Source organism: Palaemon carinicauda, chromosome 4 (assembly GCF_036898095.1).
Source record: "Palaemon carinicauda isolate YSFRI2023 chromosome 4, ASM3689809v2, whole genome shotgun sequence".
In the NCBI taxonomy this organism is placed as follows: Eukaryota; Metazoa; Arthropoda; class Malacostraca; order Decapoda; family Palaemonidae; genus Palaemon; species Palaemon carinicauda.
In genome coordinates this window covers 70,826,148-70,848,214 of record NC_090728.1, presented here as the reverse complement: position 1 = coordinate 70,848,214, position 22,067 = coordinate 70,826,148, and the positions used below count along the sequence as shown (strand labels likewise).

General features: G+C 44.0%; 1 protein-coding gene across 1 annotated transcript in view; it reads left to right on the top strand.

Moving 5' to 3' along the window:
* Ide (Insulin degrading metalloproteinase) overlaps positions 1-22,067 on the top strand; it is a 511,525-nt gene that overhangs the window by 451,735 nt on the left and 37,723 nt on the right. Inside the window, exons 17-19 of the mRNA XM_068372359.1 lie at positions 8,257-8,391; positions 9,717-9,926; positions 20,696-20,845. Of these exons, the coding sequence (XP_068228460.1) occupies positions 8,257-8,391; positions 9,717-9,926; positions 20,696-20,845 (495 nt within the window). The remainder of the gene's footprint in view (positions 1-8,256; positions 8,392-9,716; positions 9,927-20,695; positions 20,846-22,067) is intronic.

Sequence of the window (22,067 nt, the reverse complement as noted above, 5' to 3'; positions counted from 1 at the left end):
CCTGAAACCAGAGTGCGGGTAGCTGTCACTCTCCCCTCAACTCCTCTTCCTCGATATCTCTCAGGAAATGAATATACAGGTGAGGTGTACAGTATTTCCAATCACCTTGTCCCGTCCCTTTAATAGTCTCTTATGACATGCAGGGATATGTTGGCACTATTCTAATTGTTGTTGTGACCCCGCTGCCACAAGGGCATGATTTTAGTACAATTAATTTATAGTTGTTCCAACACGAATACTTACCTCGAACTACTTTCTTAGGAGTTACCTGTAACCTCCTCTCTACCGACCAGAGTTTTGTGTAGTGTACCCCCCACCCTGTTTTCTAAGGAGGCCTACCCCCGGCATTAAGGAATGTGCCCCGAGGGTAGGCTTATCGTAGGTCGATGTCCGCCCGGGTCAACAGCTTCAGTAAGTTCTCTGGTCGCGACGTGTAAACACGTCGCCCTCGTTCTCTATCGATCCTTTGTGTGCGTCCTAAGTGTCCCACGTGTTCACCGCGTGGTAACTTGTGTTTTCCTGTATACTTTTCCCGGGTGTTCCTGTGTGTTCACCTTCCACCCGTGTGCTTACCCAGTGTATTCCTTGATTCCCTTCGTGCTTGTGTCTTGCGTGTGTGCATTATGGAGCAAATCCACCGTTGTCCAGGGCCTAGGGCCAGTAAATCGTGTGGAGCGTTCCTCTCCAAGCCTGAAGTGGACCCTCACTCCCTTTGCTCCTCCTGTAGGGGAAGGGTTTGTTCGTCAGCAGATACGTGCCCCGATTGTGTAGGCTGGAGTGATATCCAGTGGGTACGTTACGGTACGAAAAAGAGAAAATCGGCGAAACGTTCCCCCAGAAAAGCTAGCGTTACTTCGCCACTACCATCACCCAGTGAGCGGTCCGACGGGGCCTCTGTTTCGCCGTCCCCTACACAGAGTAGGGGCCGAGGTAAGTCGGTCGTAGAGAAGGAACAAAGCAACCTTCCCCAAGAACCTAGTGAAAGTGCAGTGCCGATTGCGGGCCCTTCTAGGGCTAGTGAAGAACCCAGTAGTGCGTCCGGAGAGTCGGCCCTTGTGCTCGGGGGGGCACGTGTCCTCCGATGACCCCTTGTGGGGTAGTAACGCGGTGTTTGTGTCTTCGCCGCCCTTGTGGGACTGTGCTTCAGGGTCTTCGGTAGGCGGAGACAACCAGAAGAAGTTTTGATCTTCGGGTAATGATGCCTTCGGTTGGAGGCTTCCGAAGACACCGGGTAGGTCCCCGTTAAGAATGGAAGAGGGCCTGGACACCTGGCTCCCTGGCATGGAGCGCCTTGAATCGTTCCCGGCCCCCCTCACGGAAGTCCCCGAAGATTTCCTCCAGCCGTCGACCTCGGCCTCTCAACGCGTGAAGAAGTCCCCCGCAGTCCCCGCTACCGGCCGACATACGATAAGTACAGTATCGTCGGGTTCGTCGGAAGATTATTTCTCCTTGAGGGAAGAAGTGAGGAGAAAACACCGTTGGAGGAGGGAGCGGTCCAGGAGCAGGCGTTCCCGTTCTAGGTCGCGCTCCAGGTACAGTAGCAAGCGCTCCCGCTCCCCAGGACGTAAGTATAAGAGGAGTAGGTCTCCTGATGGCGACTGGGTCTTCGTACCCCGGGACTCAAGGGTGCCTTGTTCCCCGGACCGCCGGTCTAGAAAGTGTTTGCCAAGGATGCCGTCCTCAAAACACGACCTTGACCCTCGCAACCAAGCTCGCAGGAAGGACTCCACAGGAAGGCATAAGTCCTCGAAGCCTCCGGTTCATCCCGCCCAGCGGGAGGAAACGCGCTTCTTTTCGGGCGGCCTGGCTGAACCAGCCCAGCTGGTGCGGCCTTCGGGTCGGAAGGAACGGTTCCCGCGGCCGGGTCAGCCCACGGGAACCGCGTCCTCGGCACCCAGAGCCCTTGAGCGGACGCGAGTCCCCGCTGAATCAGCGGTGCCTGCGTTAACCCAGACCCTGGTGCGGACGTCCCCGCCGATGAAATCCAGTACCTCGGTAGGACGGCCCCAAGAGCTAGACGTCCAGTCGGTGTGCCCGGTATCCCAGCTCTCCGGCCCCGAGCCGAGACCTCGGCTGACGGAAGGGAGGGTTCACCAACGGAGGACTCGGCCTATAGGAGGGTGGTTGGTCTTATCAGGAGACACCACAAAATTGAGGAACCTACAGCCACGGACGAAGATTTCTGGAGGTCAAGCCTGTTAAGGATTATGCAGACCCCTACCCAACCTAAGACGTCTCTAGCGCTTCCTCTAGCCCAAGATCTGGTCCTAGGGCAGGAGTACGTGGACAAGGTGGTGGCTAGTAATGCCGAGGCCCCCAAAACCCAGAGTTCCTCAAAATTGCTCCAGGGCCTCAAAACTCAGGGCAAAGTATACGTGCCAGAGGGGCGTCGCCCAGGCCCCTGTAAAGTGGAGTCATCCATCGACATCCTGAGTCAGGGCGTCTCAGACGATAGAGCCTCTTCGGCCCCAGTCTGTTTCTCGCCAGCGGAGGCCTCCATGATGGAGGAAATGTCGAGGGATTTAGTGAACGTCTCCTCTTGGCTGGACTGGTGGGCTTCCACCTTAGTGGGGGTACAAGCCTCGTTCGACCCCTCGGACCCTGACCAGCAAGGCCTCCTGAGGGACCTTATTACCTCCGGGGGTAAAACCCTAAAATTTTTAACTTACCAGTCACTCGCCCTGACGGGTAACTGGGTACTCCGTAAGAGAGACACCGTACTGGCTAAGGTGTCCCGGAAGGTACCAGACAGGGAAGCGCGGGCCATACGGAGCTTACCCTTGTGGGGAGAGTCCTTCTTTCCCCTGAAGGAACTAGAGGCCATCATGGAGAAGGTCTCGAACAAGAAGGAGTCTAACAACCCCAGACCTACGCCTTATAAGAGACCGCCCTACAAGAGGTCCGTCTCGGATAGTGCCGCGACGTCCCAAGTCTCTCCCAGCACGACGAGGAGAGAGGCTCCCTCTTCCTCCTGGTCCTCAACGCCTCAGCCCCCCCGTAGGGGAGCTCCAGCTTCCTCAAGCTCCTTCAGGTCGTGTTACTCTGCCTCTAGGAGAGGCCGTTCAGGCCGCTCCTCCAGGAGAAGATAGAGTGGGAGGCCCCCTATTCCCGCCCAAGCCTCGGGTTGGGGGATGCCTCAGACTTCATTGGCAAGCATGGAAGGCTCACAGTGTCCGTACTAAAGGAGGGCTACAGACTACCGTTCTTAACGGAACCACCCCCTCTCATCCCGGCCAGCCGGGCGGAATGGCTAGCTCCCAGAGACCCGTTGAAGAAGACCGCCCTTCAAGAGGAGGTGTCCTCCATGTTAGAGAAGGGCGCCATAGAAGAAGTTCTTCTCCCAGGCCCGGGTTTCTACAGTCGTCTGTTCCTAGTAGAAAAAGCGACGGGGGGCTGGAGACCGGTTATAGATCTGTTGGCTCTCAACAAATTCATCAGGAAGACGGACTTCAAAATGGACACTCCGAAGTCAGTCCTGCTGTCCTTGAGGGAGAAAGATTACATGATGACCATAGACCTCAAGGACGCCTACTTCCAAATTCCGGTCCACCCCTCGAGTCAAAAGTTTCTCCGGGTGAAATGGGGTTCCCAGATCCTACGATTCAAGACCCTTTGCTTCGGATTGTCAAGAGCACCCCAGGTGTTCACGAGAGTCTTCACGACTGTCTCAGTGTGGGCTCACGAACGAGGCATTCGCCTCATCCAATACCTGGACGACTGGTTGCTTCTTTCCTCCTCGAAGGACCTCTTGGAGGAACAAGGGATGAAACTCCTCCAGTTTTGCAAGGATCTGGGTATCATAATCAACCCGGAGAAGTCAAACCTATCCCCATCCACCAGAATGAACTACTTGGGAATGACGTTAGATACCATTCTGAGAAAAGCCTTCCCTTCGGAGGACAGAATAAACAACCTCATGAATATCATTCAGCCGTTCCTGTCGGAGCGCCCCAGGAGAGCGAAAGACTGGCAGAAACTGATAGGTCACCTGGTCTCATTGGAGAAACTAGTTCCCCAAGGGAGGGTAAGGCTCAGAGCCGTACAATGGAACCTGAAGAACCTCTGGTGCCAACTGGACTCACAACAAGTTCTAATCCCAGTCCTACCAAACACGAGACCCTCCCTGGAATGGTGGCATTGCCGGTCGAACTCACTCAAGGGGATGCCCTTCGGGAGCGACCCCCCCCCCGAGTTACTACTGTTCACAGACGCCTCCAACCAAGGGTGGGGAGCCCATCTCCTCGACGAAACAGCACGAGGGACCTGGTTGGACGGGGAAAAGGAACTCCACATCAATGTCCTGGAGTTGAAGGCAGTCCATAAGGCTTGCCTACACTTCGCGAGTCTGCTAAAGGGAAACACCGTGGCGTTGATGTGCGACAACGCCACGGTAGTAGCATACATAAAGAAACAAGGAGGCTTGAAATCGAAGGAGTTGTGCGATCTCACCATAAAAGTTCTAGATTGGGCAGAAGAGAACCAAGTGGTGTTGTTAGCGAGGTTCATTCCCAGGAAGAAAAACGTACTGGCCGACGGCCTCTGCAGAGTGGGCCAGATAGTAGGGACAGAATGGTCCCTTCTTCCAGAAGTAGCCAAGCTCATCATCCAACGTTGGGGTTCCCCGGTGATGAACCTCTTTGCAACAAAACTCAACGCCCAACTCCCCGTATATTGTTCTCCTGTACCAGACCCGAAAGCAGCCTTAGAAGACGCCTTTCAGCACAAGTGGGACAATCTAGATGTGTACGCTTTTCCCCCTTTCACGTTGATAAGGCAAGTGCTCAACAGAGTAAGAACAGCCCGAAACCTAAAGATGACTTTGGTAGTGCCCTGGTGGCCGGAGAGAGAGTGGTTCGCGGACCTAAAAGACCTGGCGAGTCGACCACCGTGGCCTCTGCCCGACAGGTCAGACCTTCTGCATCAACCTCATTTTCTCAGGCTCCACGACAACCCCCTCTCCCTACGTCTTCACGCCTGGAGACTATCGAGCGGCTCCTGAAGAAAGAAGGATATTCTTCATCCACTGCTAAGAGAATGTCGCTATACCTGAGAAAGTCGTCAGCCGCGGTCTACCAGGCTAAGTGGGCCTCTGAGAAGCACATTAAACCTCTTAAGGCCTCTGTCCCAGACATAGCAGATTTTCTGGTGTTTCTTAGAGACAAGGTGGGAATGTCAATCCCAGCCATAAAAGGGGTTCGGGCCGCCTTAGGCCAAGTCTTCCTCCTGAAGGGCATCGACCTGGGGGCCTCGAGGCACATAGCGATGCTTGTCAAGAGTTTCGAGCAGTCCTGCCCCCCTCAGGCGAGTAGGGTGCCCCAGTGGGACTTAGCCAAGGTCCTGAAGATGTTGTGTGGCCCCCCCTTTGAACCTTTGAAGGATATCGTGGACAGAGATCTCACCCTCAAGGCCGTCTTCTTGCTGGCCTTGGCGTCCGCTAAGAGAGTGGGTGAGATCCATGGTCTGTCATATGACGTTTCTCATTCGAAGGGGTGGAAAGAAGTATCCTTCAAGTTCGTGCCTTCTTTTGTGGCTAGGACTCCGAACCCAGCAGTCTGGGATCCGAGGTTCGAAGGTTTTTCAATACCTTCCATCCCTAGGACGAGTAATTCAGAGGATTTGAAATTATGCCCTGTCCGGACAATTAGAAAATACCTGGAAAGAACGGCTCATCTCCGCCCAGGCATCAAGAGCCTCTTCGTATCCACGGGTGTTAATAAGAAACAAGTGTCCAAGAACACCATTTCCTTCTGGTTGAGGCAAGTTATTGCCAGAGCCTACAAGGAAGAAGGCATAGCAGTGCCAGGCACCCCCCGACCTCATGACATCAGGGGCCTGAGCACCTCCTTAGCCTTTGAGAAAAACATGGCAGTAGGTCAGATCCTGCGAGCAGGTACTTGGTCGAACCAGTCAACCTTTACTGCCCATTACCTCAAGGACTACTCGAGGAAGTCCTTAGACGGGTTCTCCATTGGAACAGTCATCTCCGCCCTCCAAGCGGTGTAACGGTAAAAGCCCCAGGGTCAATCACGGCTAGCAACCGGGAGACACAGGTGCGGTTTCCTTCCATCCTACCCAGTTGCTTCCTAGTCTCATCGGGGAGTACCAACTTATACCATTGGAGAACACATTCTTCACGACTACGCTACTGGAAGAAGCATCAGAAGAAGTTTTTTCTAAGGGTGAGTACTTAGACACTAACGTGAATTCTTGTGTAGTTACCCTATCATCCGTTTTCTAGTAGGTACCGTTATCCCTGGGCCTCTTGGCCTCCGCTTCCCGGGTCAGGGGGTCAGAATAGCACTCCCGCCTCCTAAAGTGTAAGTCTCCTAAGAAAGTAGTTTGAGGTAAGTATTCGTGTTGGAACAAATAAAAAATTTTAAGTAATTTTTATTTTTCCTAACATACTTACCGAGAACTACTTTCGGGTAATGGCCCTCCCTTCCTTCCCCGAGTGCCTCTCTTCCCTTGCTAGCATTGTGCTAATCCAATAGAACTTACTGAAGCTGTTGACCCGGGCGGACATCGACCTACGATAAGCCTACCCTCGGGGCACATTCCTTAATGCCGGGGGTAGGCCTCCTTAGAAAACGGGGTGGGGGGTACACTACACAAAAAACTGGTCGGTAGAGAGGAGGTTACAGGTAACTCCTAAGAAAGTAGTTCTCGGTAAGTATGTTAGGAAAAATAGAAATTACTTGAAATTTTTTATATTTCTTTTTCGATATTTCAAACATCGTTAGAAAAACAATTTTCGAGTCCCCCATTTCAAACTGTATATTGAGATGTTTTCATTAAATCTAGACCAATTCAGTCTAAATTTTAATCATATACATTCTCATTTTCCTTTCTTTTACCTATCTTTCCTTCACTTTCCATTAGTGTGTGGGAATCAGCAATAAAAACATCAGTGCAGGTTCGTAGAAATCAATGGAATTTTAATACTTAACCTGATGTTCATATACATGCCTATCTGGCTCCCTGCTGACTTGTGACATCATGGAATAGGGAATACTTTTGACTTTAGAACTGAATAGTGTATATCGTTACTTATTAGGGTCAAACAAGCAACAACATACAATGACTTCAGTCAATTACAAAAATTACTAATTACTAATTACCAGATTCGTTTAAGAGAACTCAAGACCCTTTCTCTACATAAAGAATTCATTGCGCTGTTACAAAGACAAAAGGACATACTATATTCTATTCTGCTTTTTCCCCCCAATTATTACTTAGTAGTTTCATATGAAGTTCTTGCCGAGTTCGGATTACAATAGGCACGGGTAAACCATGATACCACTAATATATATTAAATTTTACCCAGTCACGGATTCCCACGCACAGATATGCATATCCCTAGCGCTTTATCCCATTGAAGGCAATTAAATAATATATGATATACTCATCCACTTCACTAAGTGCTGGGAAGGAACGGCATTGTTAATGAAAGTGAAATTCTCTTCACTCTGATTAAGTTCTCCTATTACCAAACCACACTACGAACGTTGAGACTTGAGAAGCGACATACAGCAACTGTGGACGTTACCTCTGCTGCCTCTGTCGTGAAAATAATACGTTCACTCTCTCACCCAAACCCACGACTTCGGCCTCGTTCGCTCACGACAAAAGAAACAACAAAACGAACGAAACTAACAATCCAACACGAACCGTACGAAACTATCAAACAACTTACATCGCATTGTTAACCAATTATACAACTATTCACAAGACAATATTCCTTGGTAACAATGCTTATTACAATTGAATATAAATAAAACATTCATTTGTACACAAACCTGCACATTTCCACTTAACGCAATGTAATATAAAGGAACATTTTCCATATACAACATGAACATAGATATTCAATAACAATTGATTTTCCATGTCGTTATTGGAAGTAACGACTGTGTAACTGCTGGTGGTACTTACCATGAACTGCTAGATTGTTTCATTACTAGAGGCATGAATCTTTTGAAAGTAAAGGAAATCAGAAAATTTTTGAATAATTTTTTTTGGAGTAGAAGCAATATGAACATCGGACGAGTTTAGAATAACAAATTTTAACATTAAAATTCTCTTTATATATTAAAATTTTCTTTTAAAGGAATAGGATTTTGCAATGTTTTTCTTTTTCAAATTTACAGAGATGAATATACTAAGTGAACTAGAGTTAAAACTGGGGTTTTTGTCTTTTCATAGATTTGTTAATACAACTTGAGACCTAAAATCTTTATTTCTGTTCTTGATTTATAGGAACAGCTAGGGTACATTGTGTGGTCTGGAGTTCGTCGAGCTAATGGAACTCAAGGTCTCCGTGTTATTGTTCAAGGTGATCGTCATCCTCAGTATCTAGATTCTAGAATAGAAGCATTTCTTCATAAAATGGGGGTAAGTTTTTAATGTATTTATTAATTTTTCCAGTAGATCAGTGGTTGGCAGTCTACCTCCCTTATTCAGTTCACGAATTGAGAAAAAAAAAAGGAGGGTAAAGAGTGGTTTCATCTCAAAAGATGATAAACTGAGTATAGGAAAACAGATTTTTGTAGCTGTGTAGAGGAAAGGATTCAATGAACCATCACAGGCTCTTGTAGAGTTACAAATAGACCTTATTTAAACATCTGAAGATATCCTAACACCTTTGTTTGACAAGTGAGAAAATCCCATGAAGGTTTAGAAATAGCCATAGAAAATTTTTGCCTACATGAAAATGCTTTTCTTCATCTAGGCTTCAAATTACATTGTTGGCCTCCACATGAAATGCAAAATGAATATGGGTCTTTTTCTAATAGTAGTCCATTGACAGAATATTTAGGACAAACGTATTCTAAATCAACGTTATAGTTAACTTGCTATTTCCCTATGATCTTACCGTATTGAAATTTTAGCTGATGTAGTCGTACTGTTGCTGTCTGGTAATGTTGCCTGTTTGGTGTTACAGTTTATGAAGATTGACGATTCCAATGTTCAGACATTGGTGCCAATATCATTCCACAGGTGGTGCTGCAGAACCAATAACATACGAAGGGTAGAAGATACAGTATAAGGAAAAGAAGAATTTTATTCAACTTTGTTTTAAAAGTTCAGGAAGCTGTAGTTGTGAAAGGGATAGCATTGTGAACACCAGTAAAATTTGTTGAAATAAAAGGGAAATGACTAGTTTTATAAGTTGGTCTAGTATACCGTATAAAGATGAACTTTTTTAAACCTTTTGCATACTTTGTTTGGTAATTGTAAAATTACTTGATGTTATAGAAGGTGATATGTAAACACACTTTAACAAAATATTCTTGGTTTTTACAAAATGTGTGGCAATACAAATATGACATAATTTTCTTAATAAAGGGGTAATTATTTGAAATCTTTAGTAAGATATAAAATTTGTAATTATAAGGTTTATAAAATTATGATCTGTATCTTAATATAATGTATAATAGTCAGGCACTCCTGTAATATTTTTTGACAGCTCTTGTGTACCTCTTGAGATATTTACAACCCAGATAATCAGATATTGTAACTTGAAAGTGGGTAATGGAGTATGTCTTTTCTGTTCATTCAAGAAAGAAAACTGTTGAACATATATGGTAATTGCTGCATGACATATTACTTGAAAGTTATATGTTACTTGAAAGTGGTTAATGAAATTTAAGTCACATAGATTTTTCCTCAGCAATATACTTTATAATATTTTACTATACTGTATTATTATTTTAAAGGAACGATTAGAGAGCATGAGTGAAGAGGATTTCGTTCGCCACAGAGAAGCTTTAGCTAGTCGACGTCTAGAGCGGCCAAAGAAGTTGTCACACCTCACAGCCACATGGTGGACCGAAATTACATCTAATCAGTACAATTTTGACAGAGATGTGGTGGAAGTTGCGCATTTGAAGACCCTAAAAAAACAGGATGTTATTGAGTTTTACAAGGTTGGTTTGAAATATTTGATAATGACTTTTTATTTTCTATAATGACTTCTATCAACACAACCTGCTCCTTTAAATTAAATCAAACTTTTGATAAACTAAAATCTGTAATGTATCCGTGAAAAAGTGTCAGTGAAATACTGTATATGAAATAAAGTTAGCACTACTGTACTGTATATCCATTTTTGATAGGAGGCTAGGTTTATAGAACGACCAGTCATTCTCTCGTCAGCTGAATACACTCGTACCCCTATCTTCAACTTATATTCGAAATATAGTGCCCACAGCTATTTAAAAAAAAAGAAATACTGTATTTTAAAGTCTTGCAAACAGTATATATTAATTCATGAAGTATTTCAAACTGTATAAAACCATCTCGAGTAGACACAGGGTCAAAGATGGTACTTTCCTCTCCACTTGTGATCAAGACCTTGTTATAGCAGGTAGTGTACAGTATTATATAATAAAAACAACTCATAAGTCAGTAAATAGAAACAATAATGATTTTTTAAAGTTAATTAAGCACCTCTATTATTTTTCTACTAATAATGTGTTATTTATTTTTGTGGCATTTTATTTACCTGTAACTACAGAGTTTTTATCATTCTTTTAATTTGCTGATCCCTCTCAATCTCACTATTGACAATATGTACATGTATCTATGGAAATTTTTGATTTAAAAATTTTATAATTTTCTTGAAAAAAAAAACAATAGAATTCATGAAGTAAAGTTTAGGGACATCCATTTCCGCATGATAGGCCATGCTTATGAAATTGTACCTTTTTATTAGTCGGCTGACATCCTTCCTTCCCCTTTTCTTGAACTCACAGCTCCTATGGAAAATATGCGAGTTAAATTATCTGTGCAGAAAAAAGTATTTTAAATTACAAAAAAACATATTTAATCATAATTTATTCAAAGGTGGTGATAAAAAAATGGAATACAAATAGACCTCTTACATATTTACTACCATAGTTATTTTCTAGTTTATAGTAGATAAAACATAATGTGCAAGTAAACAGTTTATATGTAAATTGCCATTTTTTTTCAAAAACAGTCATTTATCCTAGCTTTTTTACTATTTTTTCAGTTTTCAGATGTAGTTTGATTACAAACAATTAGAGATATTCCCCTTCTCTTTTGCTAATTTCACTTTTCCACCATGAAGAATATATACACTTATTTGTACTGTGTAAAACTCAAAATGAAGAAAGGAATTGCTAATATCATATCCAAGCTTATTAAAACATCTGATAAGAACCATTGCAAATATTTTTCTATTTAACAGTGCTTACTAATTTCAGCTGGAAACTGGAAACTTACCAGGAACAACTAAAATACATACATACATATTCATCCTAAAAAAATTTTAATTTTCTATTCTGAATATATGTACTATTTTTGGGGCTCAGCCTTGTCATCCTGATGGAAGATTCCTTTAGGTAGCTTTCTCAGGGATATTTGGCTACAGGGATACTCTCAGAGAATTAACCACAGCTTTCCAGAATTCTAACTCCTGGCGTGAGTATCCTTAATATAACTTTTAAGGATATCGCATAATATCAGGGGATGTATTTCTTGATACGACACATGGCAATCTTCACCCCGAATAGATTTTTCGTTTTGAGGTGGAAGAGTGGCGAAAATGAAGGGGAGCCGTTATCAAGGTTACCCGGTGGATCCCCTCCCTGTACTACTACGGCGTATTATTCCTTTTAACGTAGCCATTTAAGCACGGTGTTCTCCCACGTTGCTCTCGGTGTTGTTACTGTTTTCAAGGAATATTATCATGCAATCTCCAGCATCTTCATCCTCTTTCCTGTGTATAATTTTTGGCTCCCTTCTCACAGTTAAATTAACATAATTTAGATGTGTTAAGCGGAGCACTGCCATCCCCGGAGGCGGCCATTTTAGACCACTGTCGTACGTCATAAATGCTTTATTTAGTTAGTAGTACGACGTTCCCGGCAATTAGCTATAAAGAAGTTCTAGCTAGTTAGGCAAAATTATACTAGTGAAGATAAGCTTTACACATGTAATATTTCCTCTTCCTAATAAACGTTTCTGTCTTATAGGATAGGGCCTCGGTGGTACTAGCGTAGCCGAGATCCCGACTCGGGTTAGGCTAGCCTAACTCGTTTTAGTATACTTTAGTAACGTTATCCCCCATTTATCCTCTTGTATCATTTTATTAATTCGGTCGGAGATATAGATATCTCCTAGAATTACTGGTATAATTTGATACACTTCTCTTATAGAGAAATGAAGATAAACCCTTCCTTCCCCCTGAGTGCCACCACCCCAGGCGACAACCCTATCTTCCATCATCGCCATCGAGTAGTGTACTCCGGCTTGACTTGGATAGTGTTTTCTGTCGATCTTCTTTGCCGGCGAGTATACTGGCTTTGAAATACGACAGTAACTCAGGGTATTCTGTCTTGTTGCCGACAACGCTACCGATAGGGGAATAGTCATTCCCCTGCCGGTTACATCGTTGTCAGCATAGGAAGTTCGGCTTCCCTAGTCCACAACCGAAAGTGAGTAGTATAATTGCCGCCACCTTTCTCCCTTGTGGACTAGAAGACATGTCTTATATCCGGCAATGTCTCAGGCTAGGGAATCGTTATTCTTCTGCCGCCCAAGACGGCGCTGGTATAGAAAACTATGTTTCCTTGATTTACAGCCGAAAGTAGGAGGCATACCTGCCGCCATCTTTCTCTGTAAAATATAAGACCCTTTCCCTTCCCTTTCTGTCCTTTAGTCCGTCACAATTCCTCTGGCCGGTATTCTACAATCACCCTGCTTGCCGGGGTGACTGGGTTACCGGCCGGACTCCTACAAAGGCAGTTAGGTTTCCGCTTCGACCATCTCCCTAACGGAAGCTAAGCTCCGGGAACGATTGAGCTGGCCCTGACGGCTGTCGGTGGGAAACCCATCATACTTTTGAGTATTCTTCAGTCCTCTCTTGGACTGCCATCCACAAACCCTGTAACCGGCAGTACAGCCGGCAACAGAAATTGTGGCTGGATGGAAGCTAGAATCAATGTATTCCTCCCCTTCCATTTGAATCCTCATTTTGGAAAGAAGGCAGTAGAGACAGTGGTCCCTACACCCCTAATTATTGTATTAAACTATAATAATACGGTAATCCTCCTTTCCATTCTTTCTCTCTGTCAGCTAGTGCCGCCAGGTACTAGCCTAACCCGGTAGCATACCGGCAAAATTACAGTATAAGACAATACAGTAGCCAGTATTCCTGCAGTATAACAATACAGCAGTTAGAAAACTACAGTATATAATGATACAGTAGTATGAAATTTCCAACATACTCTGTGTATCCTTTCACAGTCCATTGTTAAGACCGTTTAGAAAATGTTGAGGTGAAGTATTCCTTCGACATTCTGATATATCCAAGATCATCGGAACACCAATGATTACCTGGCAGTATTAATATTTTACAAGTGGTGGAGTTAGTGTTAGTATCCACTGACTCTGGCTATACGTACGAGAGTTATTCCACTCTGTATTTTCCCTAATAAGGAAACTAAAGATATTAATATTGTAGGAGGTCACAGCAATTGCCTGGGGGGGAAACACAGATATGTGTAATTCCTACTTCTTCTCTAGCTTACTATTCTATGCTATGATAAATAATAGTTAAGTATACTATTTTATGCATGTGTAAATTTATCAGTGAGATAAATTACCCTATACTCATTTCACTCTTTCTTTCCTTACAAGAGGAAGCTAAGATGAAGTGTGCAGTCCTGTTCTGCAACCACAAAAGTAGGGACTTTAGTGGCCACAAGATGTGCAGGTCTCATGCCCCCTACTGCATCGTATCCGGATCCCTGAGGTAGTGGTACAAGTATTTTAAGCATATATTATATCGATATAAACAACCTAGTACTCATTCACCCTTTTCTCCCTTACAGGAGGAGCCAATGGCGAGGTGTACAATTGTGCCCTGCAACCACAAGAGTAAGAACTTTTGTGGGCATACGATGTACAGGTTTTATGCCCCTGCTGCATCGTATCTGGATCCCTGAGGTTCTGGGACCCGAAGGGTCGCTCCAATCGCTTGACCTTGCTGACCGACGGCTTTGTAAAAGATATCCCTGACACTACGGAGTCAAGGGATACAGCAAGGGAAACCCACCAAAGGTGAGTATGAGGCTTCCAGAAGAACTCTCCGGGACCTTACCTACCTAACAAATATTTGAAGTGCCTACTGTTCCCTAAGGCTCAATCGAATACATTTGTGCCTCATGCACAGGTCCAGCCTCCCTCTATCCAACGGACAGTGGACACGGATATCAATAGGCACTGCAAAGCTTGGACATCCACCAAGATCGGATGTCAGAGGTGTCCATTGACACCGAACAGGACCTACTGCAAGATGGCCCTGAATGAGGAGTGGTCCAACCACTCACGGAGGAAGAAGGATCCGTTTCGACAGTGGCTGAGGTCCCTCAGCTCACTGTGCCAGCATATCAACTTATGCCGTCAACCTCTTCAGCCCCAACTCCCCATCTGGCAAGACAGGTTGGCAGGAGCGTAACACTCCTAGAGTAGATCCAGTAGATGCTGACACTGTTCCGGAAGGAACGAGAGGAGAATAAGCAAGATCTCAAAGAGATGAAGAAAGAGGTACAGGGAAGGAAACGCCCTGGCGCTTCCAGGGGCTCTGCTAAGCCCCTTAAAATATCTGACCTCCCTCACTGCTTCGAGTCAACCCCTGGAGGTAGACAGAACACATGCCCATGCTGAATGGGAAGCTTTATATCTCGTAGAAGTTGGGGTCCTATCCCCTTGAAGAGCTTCAATTGTGGCCCAGCTTTCAGCGTACCCAGATTGCTACGTGAGACTGCGAGATGAACTGTGAGGAGACTATACTGAAGGAAGTCATTGTCCTCGAACATGACAAGGCACAAGCCATCCTTACCAAGACCCAGAAAGGGACCAGATATACTAACTCCAAAGTCTCAGCATTGAGCAAGAAGCATCCAACCTTCATTGCTCCTTCCTCCTGAGCCTTCCCCCTTTCGGGGAAAGCCCTAGACTGTGTCATGAGAGCAGTCGAAGAGGGCAAACCCTGCCCAATCCTAGAGAAATGCAAACCATTATCTCTAGCTATGCCCACCTGCGTGAAGTGGAAAGAGGTACATCTAACCTTCTCCGTCTCGAAGTTGGGTCCGGAGATAGCAGGCCAGCATTTTAATGAGAGCCTTCCAAAGTTGCCAAACCATCCTTTGAGAAGGAAACAGGAGACGAAAGATAGTCTTGCCGCCTCCCTGTCTCATCAGAACTGCTTAGAAATGTGTGCAGGACTTTAGTGATGCCCCACCCTTGTGATGGATTTGTATGCTTTTGTCAGGTCAAAAAAGGACCGGTAGAGAGCATGTGTTTGCCGCAACAATGGTGAAACACGAACCAGAAAACTGATTTCATCATGTATCTGGAGCGTAGACCCTTTCCCACAGGAAGTGGTCCAAGAAGTCATTACCAAAGCCACCACAGAGAATAGGAACCTGCTCCAAAAGTGGGGCATGTCCCCAAAGAGGAAATCATCATTAGAACTGCACAATTTCCAACCGTGACCATGACCAGGGTGCCTCAAATGGTAGTCCAGCCGTAAAACACCTTCCAGATGGTCTCTCATCATCCTGTAGCCAGTCACCTTTATTTAATCCAGGCTTTGAAAGGCACTTGACCACCTTTCGGCCCTACAAAGGTAAGGGCCCAAAAAGAGGATCATCCGGAAATCCCCCAAGGGTGGAGGAGGACTTGGTCACGGAAACATGTCCTCAGGAACCTCTAAACAATGAGAGGTTCTAGGTAGGAGGCAGACTTTTCCACCTTCGGGATCATTGGACCTTCGATCCCTGGGTCCACAGCCAAATTACGAATGGACTTGGTTGGAAATGGAACAAAATCCACCTTTCCAAAATTCTTCCAACACTTCACCCCCTTAATGGAAGAATATACCTCAGAACTTTTGAACAAGAAGGTAATGAGGAAAGCAAAGTCCATCAAAATTCCAGGGAAGGCTGTTTTGTGTTCCCGTGAAAGACTCGGACAAACCCAGAGTCATTCTAGACTTGTCTCCACTCAACAAGCTCATCGAGAAAAACAAGTTCCGAATGCTTACAGTGCAACACATAAGGACCCTTCTACCAAAAAGGAGTGTATACAGTCTCAATAGACCTGGCAGATGCTTATTGGCACCTGCCAGTTAGTTGCCCCCTCTCCTCCTACCTAGGATTCAGGCTACAGAAGACAAAATTTGTCTTCACAGCCATGCCCTTTGGACCAAACATAGCCCCAAAGGTATTCTCAAAGCTAACGGACACGATCGTCCAGCACCTACGCTCTGAAGGAGTACAGGTAGTAGCATACCTGGATGATTGGCGGGTGCGGGCAGTATCCAAGGCTACTTGTCTTCAAGCGGCCGGAAAGGTGATCCAGTTCCTGGAACACCTGGGCCTCAAGATCAATCGCTAGAAGTCTCGCCTTTCTCCAGCTCACAAGTTTCAATGGTTAGGAATCCATGGGAACTTGCAGTCACACCACCTCTCCATTCTATTAAAGAAGAGGAGAGAAATAGCAGCATCTATAAAGAGACTAAACCAACACAAGAGGATTTCAAAATGCCAACAGGAAAGAGTACTGGGCTCTCTCTTGTTCGCAGTAGTGACAGACCCGGTGCTAGAAGCACAGCCAAAGGATGTGCCAGGAGTCTGGAGAAGATACACATCAAAAGCTTGAAGAGATCAACAAGGTTGACACCGACCCGATTGTGCTCGCCATTAAGGCCGTGGTCAACGAATAAGAGCCTAGCACAGACAATTCTCTTGCAACCCTTGGGCTTATAGCATCTTGCTTTTCCAACTAGGGTTGTAGCTTGGCAAGTAATAATGATAATAATAATAACCGCCACAAACATCAGTGGCGATACACACGGAAGCCTCCCTGAAAGAATGGGGAGGCCATCCGCATGAAAGGAAAGGGCAAGAAATTGATCATTCCAGTTCAAAAAACTTTCATATCAACATCTTGGAGGCTATGGCAGTCCTCCTGACGTTGAGGAGACTATCCCCTCGCAGAACAGTCTGCATCAGATTGACTTTTAACAACGAGGTGATAGTAATATGTCTAATCGACAAGGCTCGAGTTCCCCTCACATCAACCACATGATGTTAGCCATCTTCCGCCTGGCAAGGAAGAGAAGATGGCATTTATCAAGCAGTTCACCTTCAAGGGTTCTGCGATGTGATGGCGGATGCTTTATCCAGGCGAAAGCCGATAGAGACAGAATGGTCCCTAGACGCAGACTCGTTCTCTTTTATTTTCGATAAAACCCCCGGAATTGCAGATAGACCTCTTCGCAACGAGCGACAACAAGAAACTACCTCGTTATGTAGCCCCTTACGAGAACCTTAAGCAGAAGCGATAGACGTCATGTCTCGCGACTTGAATGGATGGAATCGAATTTATCGGTTTCCACCAACCAATCTCCTGCTAAAAGTCCTTGACAAGCTAGGATCCTGCAGAGGAACAGCTCCTGTAGTGGCCCCCAAATGGCCCAAAAACAATTGGTTTCCTCTAGCTCTAGAATTGAAACTGTAGCTGTTTCCTCTGCCATACCCAGTTTTATATAAACTGTTGCAGAAGTCGGCTATTACATTTCATCCTCAAGAACCAACAACCTGCATTTCATGATTTTTTTTGCCCTAGCAGCGAACAAAAGTTTGGGATCTCGAAGAATGTGGCCGACTTCATTGTAGGCTACAAGTCAAGTCCAACCAGGAGACAATGTGGATTTTCTTGGAAGAAATTTCAACAGGTTTCTTCTTCTTTTACCTACTGTACTTGAACGAGGCCTGACTTCCACCGCGATAACCACGTGTAAGTCGGCCCTGACTGGACCTCTTCTATACGCCTTTGAGATGGACCTCATAAGCGAAACCTTTTTTAAGGTACCAAAGCATACACTAGACCCAAGCTGGCAACCCCTCCAAAGCCCATTACATGGTCATTGGTCAAAGTCTTGCTCTATGCTTCAAACCTAAACAATGAGGATTATTCTCTAAAAGAATTAACACAGAAAGTCTATTTTCTGTTCGCAATAGCCTCAGGGGCTAGATTTAGTGAAATATTGGCCCTATCAGGGATGTAGGCCATGTTCAGTTCACAGAAGAAGGAGAACTGAATCCTTTCCCCGATCCTACTTTTCTCGCCAAAAACGAGCTGCCCACCTAAAGGTGGGGTTCTTGGAGAATCTACCCACTAAAGGAAGATGTCTCCCTATGTCCATTAGGGCGTCTTAAGGTCTATCTGCGTAGAACTTCAGACTTCAAGGAAGGACAGCTCTTCCAAGGCGAAACCTCAGGATCAAAATCTATCCCTAAAATAACTGAGAGCAATGCTCACCTACTTATTTGCAGAGCGGATCCTGACAGCTCACCCGCAGTTCATGATCCTAAGAAAATTGCTTCTTCACGGAACTTCTTGCAGCACTATACGAAGCAAGTACATAAAATAAGACATGTTGTGGTGGCAGCGGGTAATTTCAAAAAACCCATCGTCTAAGCCTGCAACGAACAGTGAACTGCTTTGGGACTTTCCAGTGCATCGGGTGCATGGGTACATTTACCCTCGAGTGCAAATCACAACGATGATTAACACACTGTTCCATATAGGTGCATATCTGACCGATAACACCAGTGCCGAGTGAACGTTGCGTCACTGTGTTCATGCATTTCCAAAATCTGTACAAATCAGTCAGATTTGGTTTCACATCTCCATTGAGTGGCATCATTTCGATGAAATTACATATTTTTCTGACAGGAGAAAATATGGACCCTGATGTGTTTTCAATGCCGGATCAGATTCATACCCGATTGTAACTACAATTGATAATCTAGTTACAAGGTAAAATACTAAACGTATTTGCGTCTTATTGCTGCTATCTCAGTTACAGACGAATAAAGTATTCTAGAGTTTTAATTAAACCCTAGAAGGGCCCAACTTGAAATCAGAGTACAGATTTCCAAGGGATGAAAAAGGTAATCTCTGAGATTTACCGGCCGTCCCTATGGAGATACAAACTTTGAATCCTTATAGTCGAAGTCGACACTTTCCCTGCAGGGGGCAGGAAGCCCTAAGCTAGTTCCAAGCTTAGTGGATATGACAAATAACGGTAATGTCATATTTAAAGGTCTAGGAGACCATATAAGGAACTCATTCAAAGTAAAGGCACTTATACAAACCCACAGATATAGTACTTTCAAGTAATTCTCTGGTAAACTTCCATCAGAACGACATGGCTTAGCCCAAAAACGTATTTTGAGCAAAGCAAAAAATCTATTTTTGGGTGATATGGCCATGTCGTCCTGATGACCCTCCCTTCTTTCAAAAAAGGAGTATACAACTATTTAACGAAAGGCCCCACCCGAAACTACTCTATCTGCGGCTATCCATGCTTAAATACAATAAGGAATAATACGCCGTAGTAGGAAGCCCCAAGTTAGTTCCAAGCTTAGTGGATATGACAAATAACGGTAATGTCATATATAAAGATCTAGGAGACCATATAAGGAACTCATTCTAAGTAAAGGCACTTATACTAACCCACAGATATAGTACTTTCAAGTAATTCTCTGGTAAACTTCTATCAGAACGACATGGCTTAGCCCAAAAACGTATTTTGAGCAAAGCAAAAAATCTATTTTTGGGTGATATGGCCATGTCGTCCTGATGACCCTCCCTTCTTACAAAAAAGGAGTATACAACTATTTAACGAAAGGCCCCACCCGAAACTACTCTATCTGCGGCTATCCATGCTTAAATGTAACAAGGAATAATATGCCGTAGTAGTACGGGGAGGGGATCCACCGGGTAACCTTGATAACGGCTCCCCTTCATTTTCGCCACTCTTCGCCCTCAAAGCATAAAATCTATTCGGGGTGAAGATTGCCATGTGTCGTATCAAGAAATAAGTCCCCTGATATTATGTAATATCCTTAAAAGTTATGTTAAGGATACTCGCGCCAGGAGTTAGAATTCTGGAAACCTGTGGTTAATTCTCTGGGAGTATCACTGTAGCCAAATATCCCTGAGAAAGCTACCTAAAGGAACCTTCCATCAGGACGATATGGCCATATCACCCAAAAATAGATTTTTCTGCTTTGCTCAAAATCTGTTTTATAGCTTACCAGAGATTTTATACTATATTAAGAGATTATTGTTGCTTCCTATATGTGTGAATGCTATCTTGGTGTTTAGTATAAATGTTAGGATGTTTTTTCTCTCTCTCCCTTTCTCTTTATATATTTTATTCTGAATATCCCATGTATAAGATTAAAGAAAAACTTATACTGTATTTATAGCTTTGAAAAATGGAATAATGGATATGACTTACGTAGACTGGCAAACGAATCTAGTTTACTAACTGGAGGAGGAGGAAGTAGTTTTGAGATGAAGTGTTGTTGGGAAAAGGTTACAGGTTGGCAAAAAAAAAAAAAAAAAACTCCAGTTCTCACTTCCCTCTCTTTGGAAGACTAACAAAGAAACCTTACATTTTGCTGCTAATTTTTAAATTCTGGGACACAATGTTTAACTGTCCAATTTTACATTCATGGTACAAATGTTAGCATCCATGAAAATTTACTAGGTGAATATTTTTTTGGTAAGCTGTGTCTGTAAAGTATCCATGATGAGTTGTAACCTTAAAAATTGTATTACATTAGAAACCAAATATGTTTTACAGCTATGGATTGCAAGTATTGCATCTCAGCGCAGGAAGCTAGCCGTCCATGTCCTATCTGTTGCAGCAGGAGGAGCCGGAGACCCTGAAGCACCTAGTTCAGAAACCACTCAGCCTGATGATGGTTTATCCCTTCCACCAACACTTAAGGAGGTATGGCTATATCAGAATTATACACTACTGTAGTTAGTATCTATTGTTCCAATGCAAATACAAACCATCGTGCATTACTTTTAGGAGATGATAACAGTGAAGGCTGGAATACGGCAGTTGAAACTTTTAATAAGGTGTAACCAACTAGGAGGTAATTACCCCGTCGGTAGTAGGGAGGCAACGCCCCCCTCCCAAAGTTCACTGTAATCCCATTTGGATTTCAGCCATCAGAGAGTTAACTTATTCCTCACCTTGGAATGTTTTTGGCATTTTCTCTTTTTTTTCTTTGGCTTTGAAAAATTAACTTGATTTTATCTTTGTAGCTTGTTGTGTGCGTGTGTACAGGTATACCTCACCTTATGTCGATAATTGGTTCCAGGAGAGGCGACTCAAGTTGAAAAACGACAAGTCGAATTTACTTTTCTGAATTCGCATGTCACTGAGCTAAACCACAAATAACCATTCCCAGTTTTGTATTTTATTTATACAGTAAATGTAATTTGAATGAGATATGGATTATAAGAATCTATTCAAGGTTACAATCAAATAAATTTTAGTTTTTAATGTAGCACCAAGTAAAGCAATCTAATTTTACAAATAAATGTATATCCATACTTGTAAATGTAGATGTTTACAATTTAGCAAGTTTACAGTACATCGCGGGCTCTTTATTTGTGAATGTGGTTTGCTCTAAGATAGCATAAAATAGAAAGATTTTGTAAGGTTGAATAACAAATTGTTATAAAAATTATTTTTCAATAGTATAAAATAAAATTAGTTGCTACATTCACCAATATTTACATTCAATACAGGTAAGGCATCACTATTCCGGCAATTTTGGAACCAAGACGGTGCCGGATTATTCATTTTACCGGATTATCCATATACAGTAGGGTCCCGAATTATGTGAGAATTTGATCGATCAATGACCTCGTATAAATGGAAAATCGCAGATTTCGAAACACGCAACTAACAAAAATAATTCCATTGGGGCCATGGCAACCAGCAACTTGCCTATTCAAACGTGTTTACTACCCATTTCCAATACTTTCTATGTACTATACTGTATTTTTCAATATTTAACTTAGCCGGTGATTATAATAGCTGCAGCTCTGCTGCTCGACAGAAAACTCTACGGAAAAAATCCGCCAGCGATCGCTATGCAGGTAGGGGGTGTACTTCAACAGCGCCATCTGTCGTCCAGATACCCAGTACTCATTGT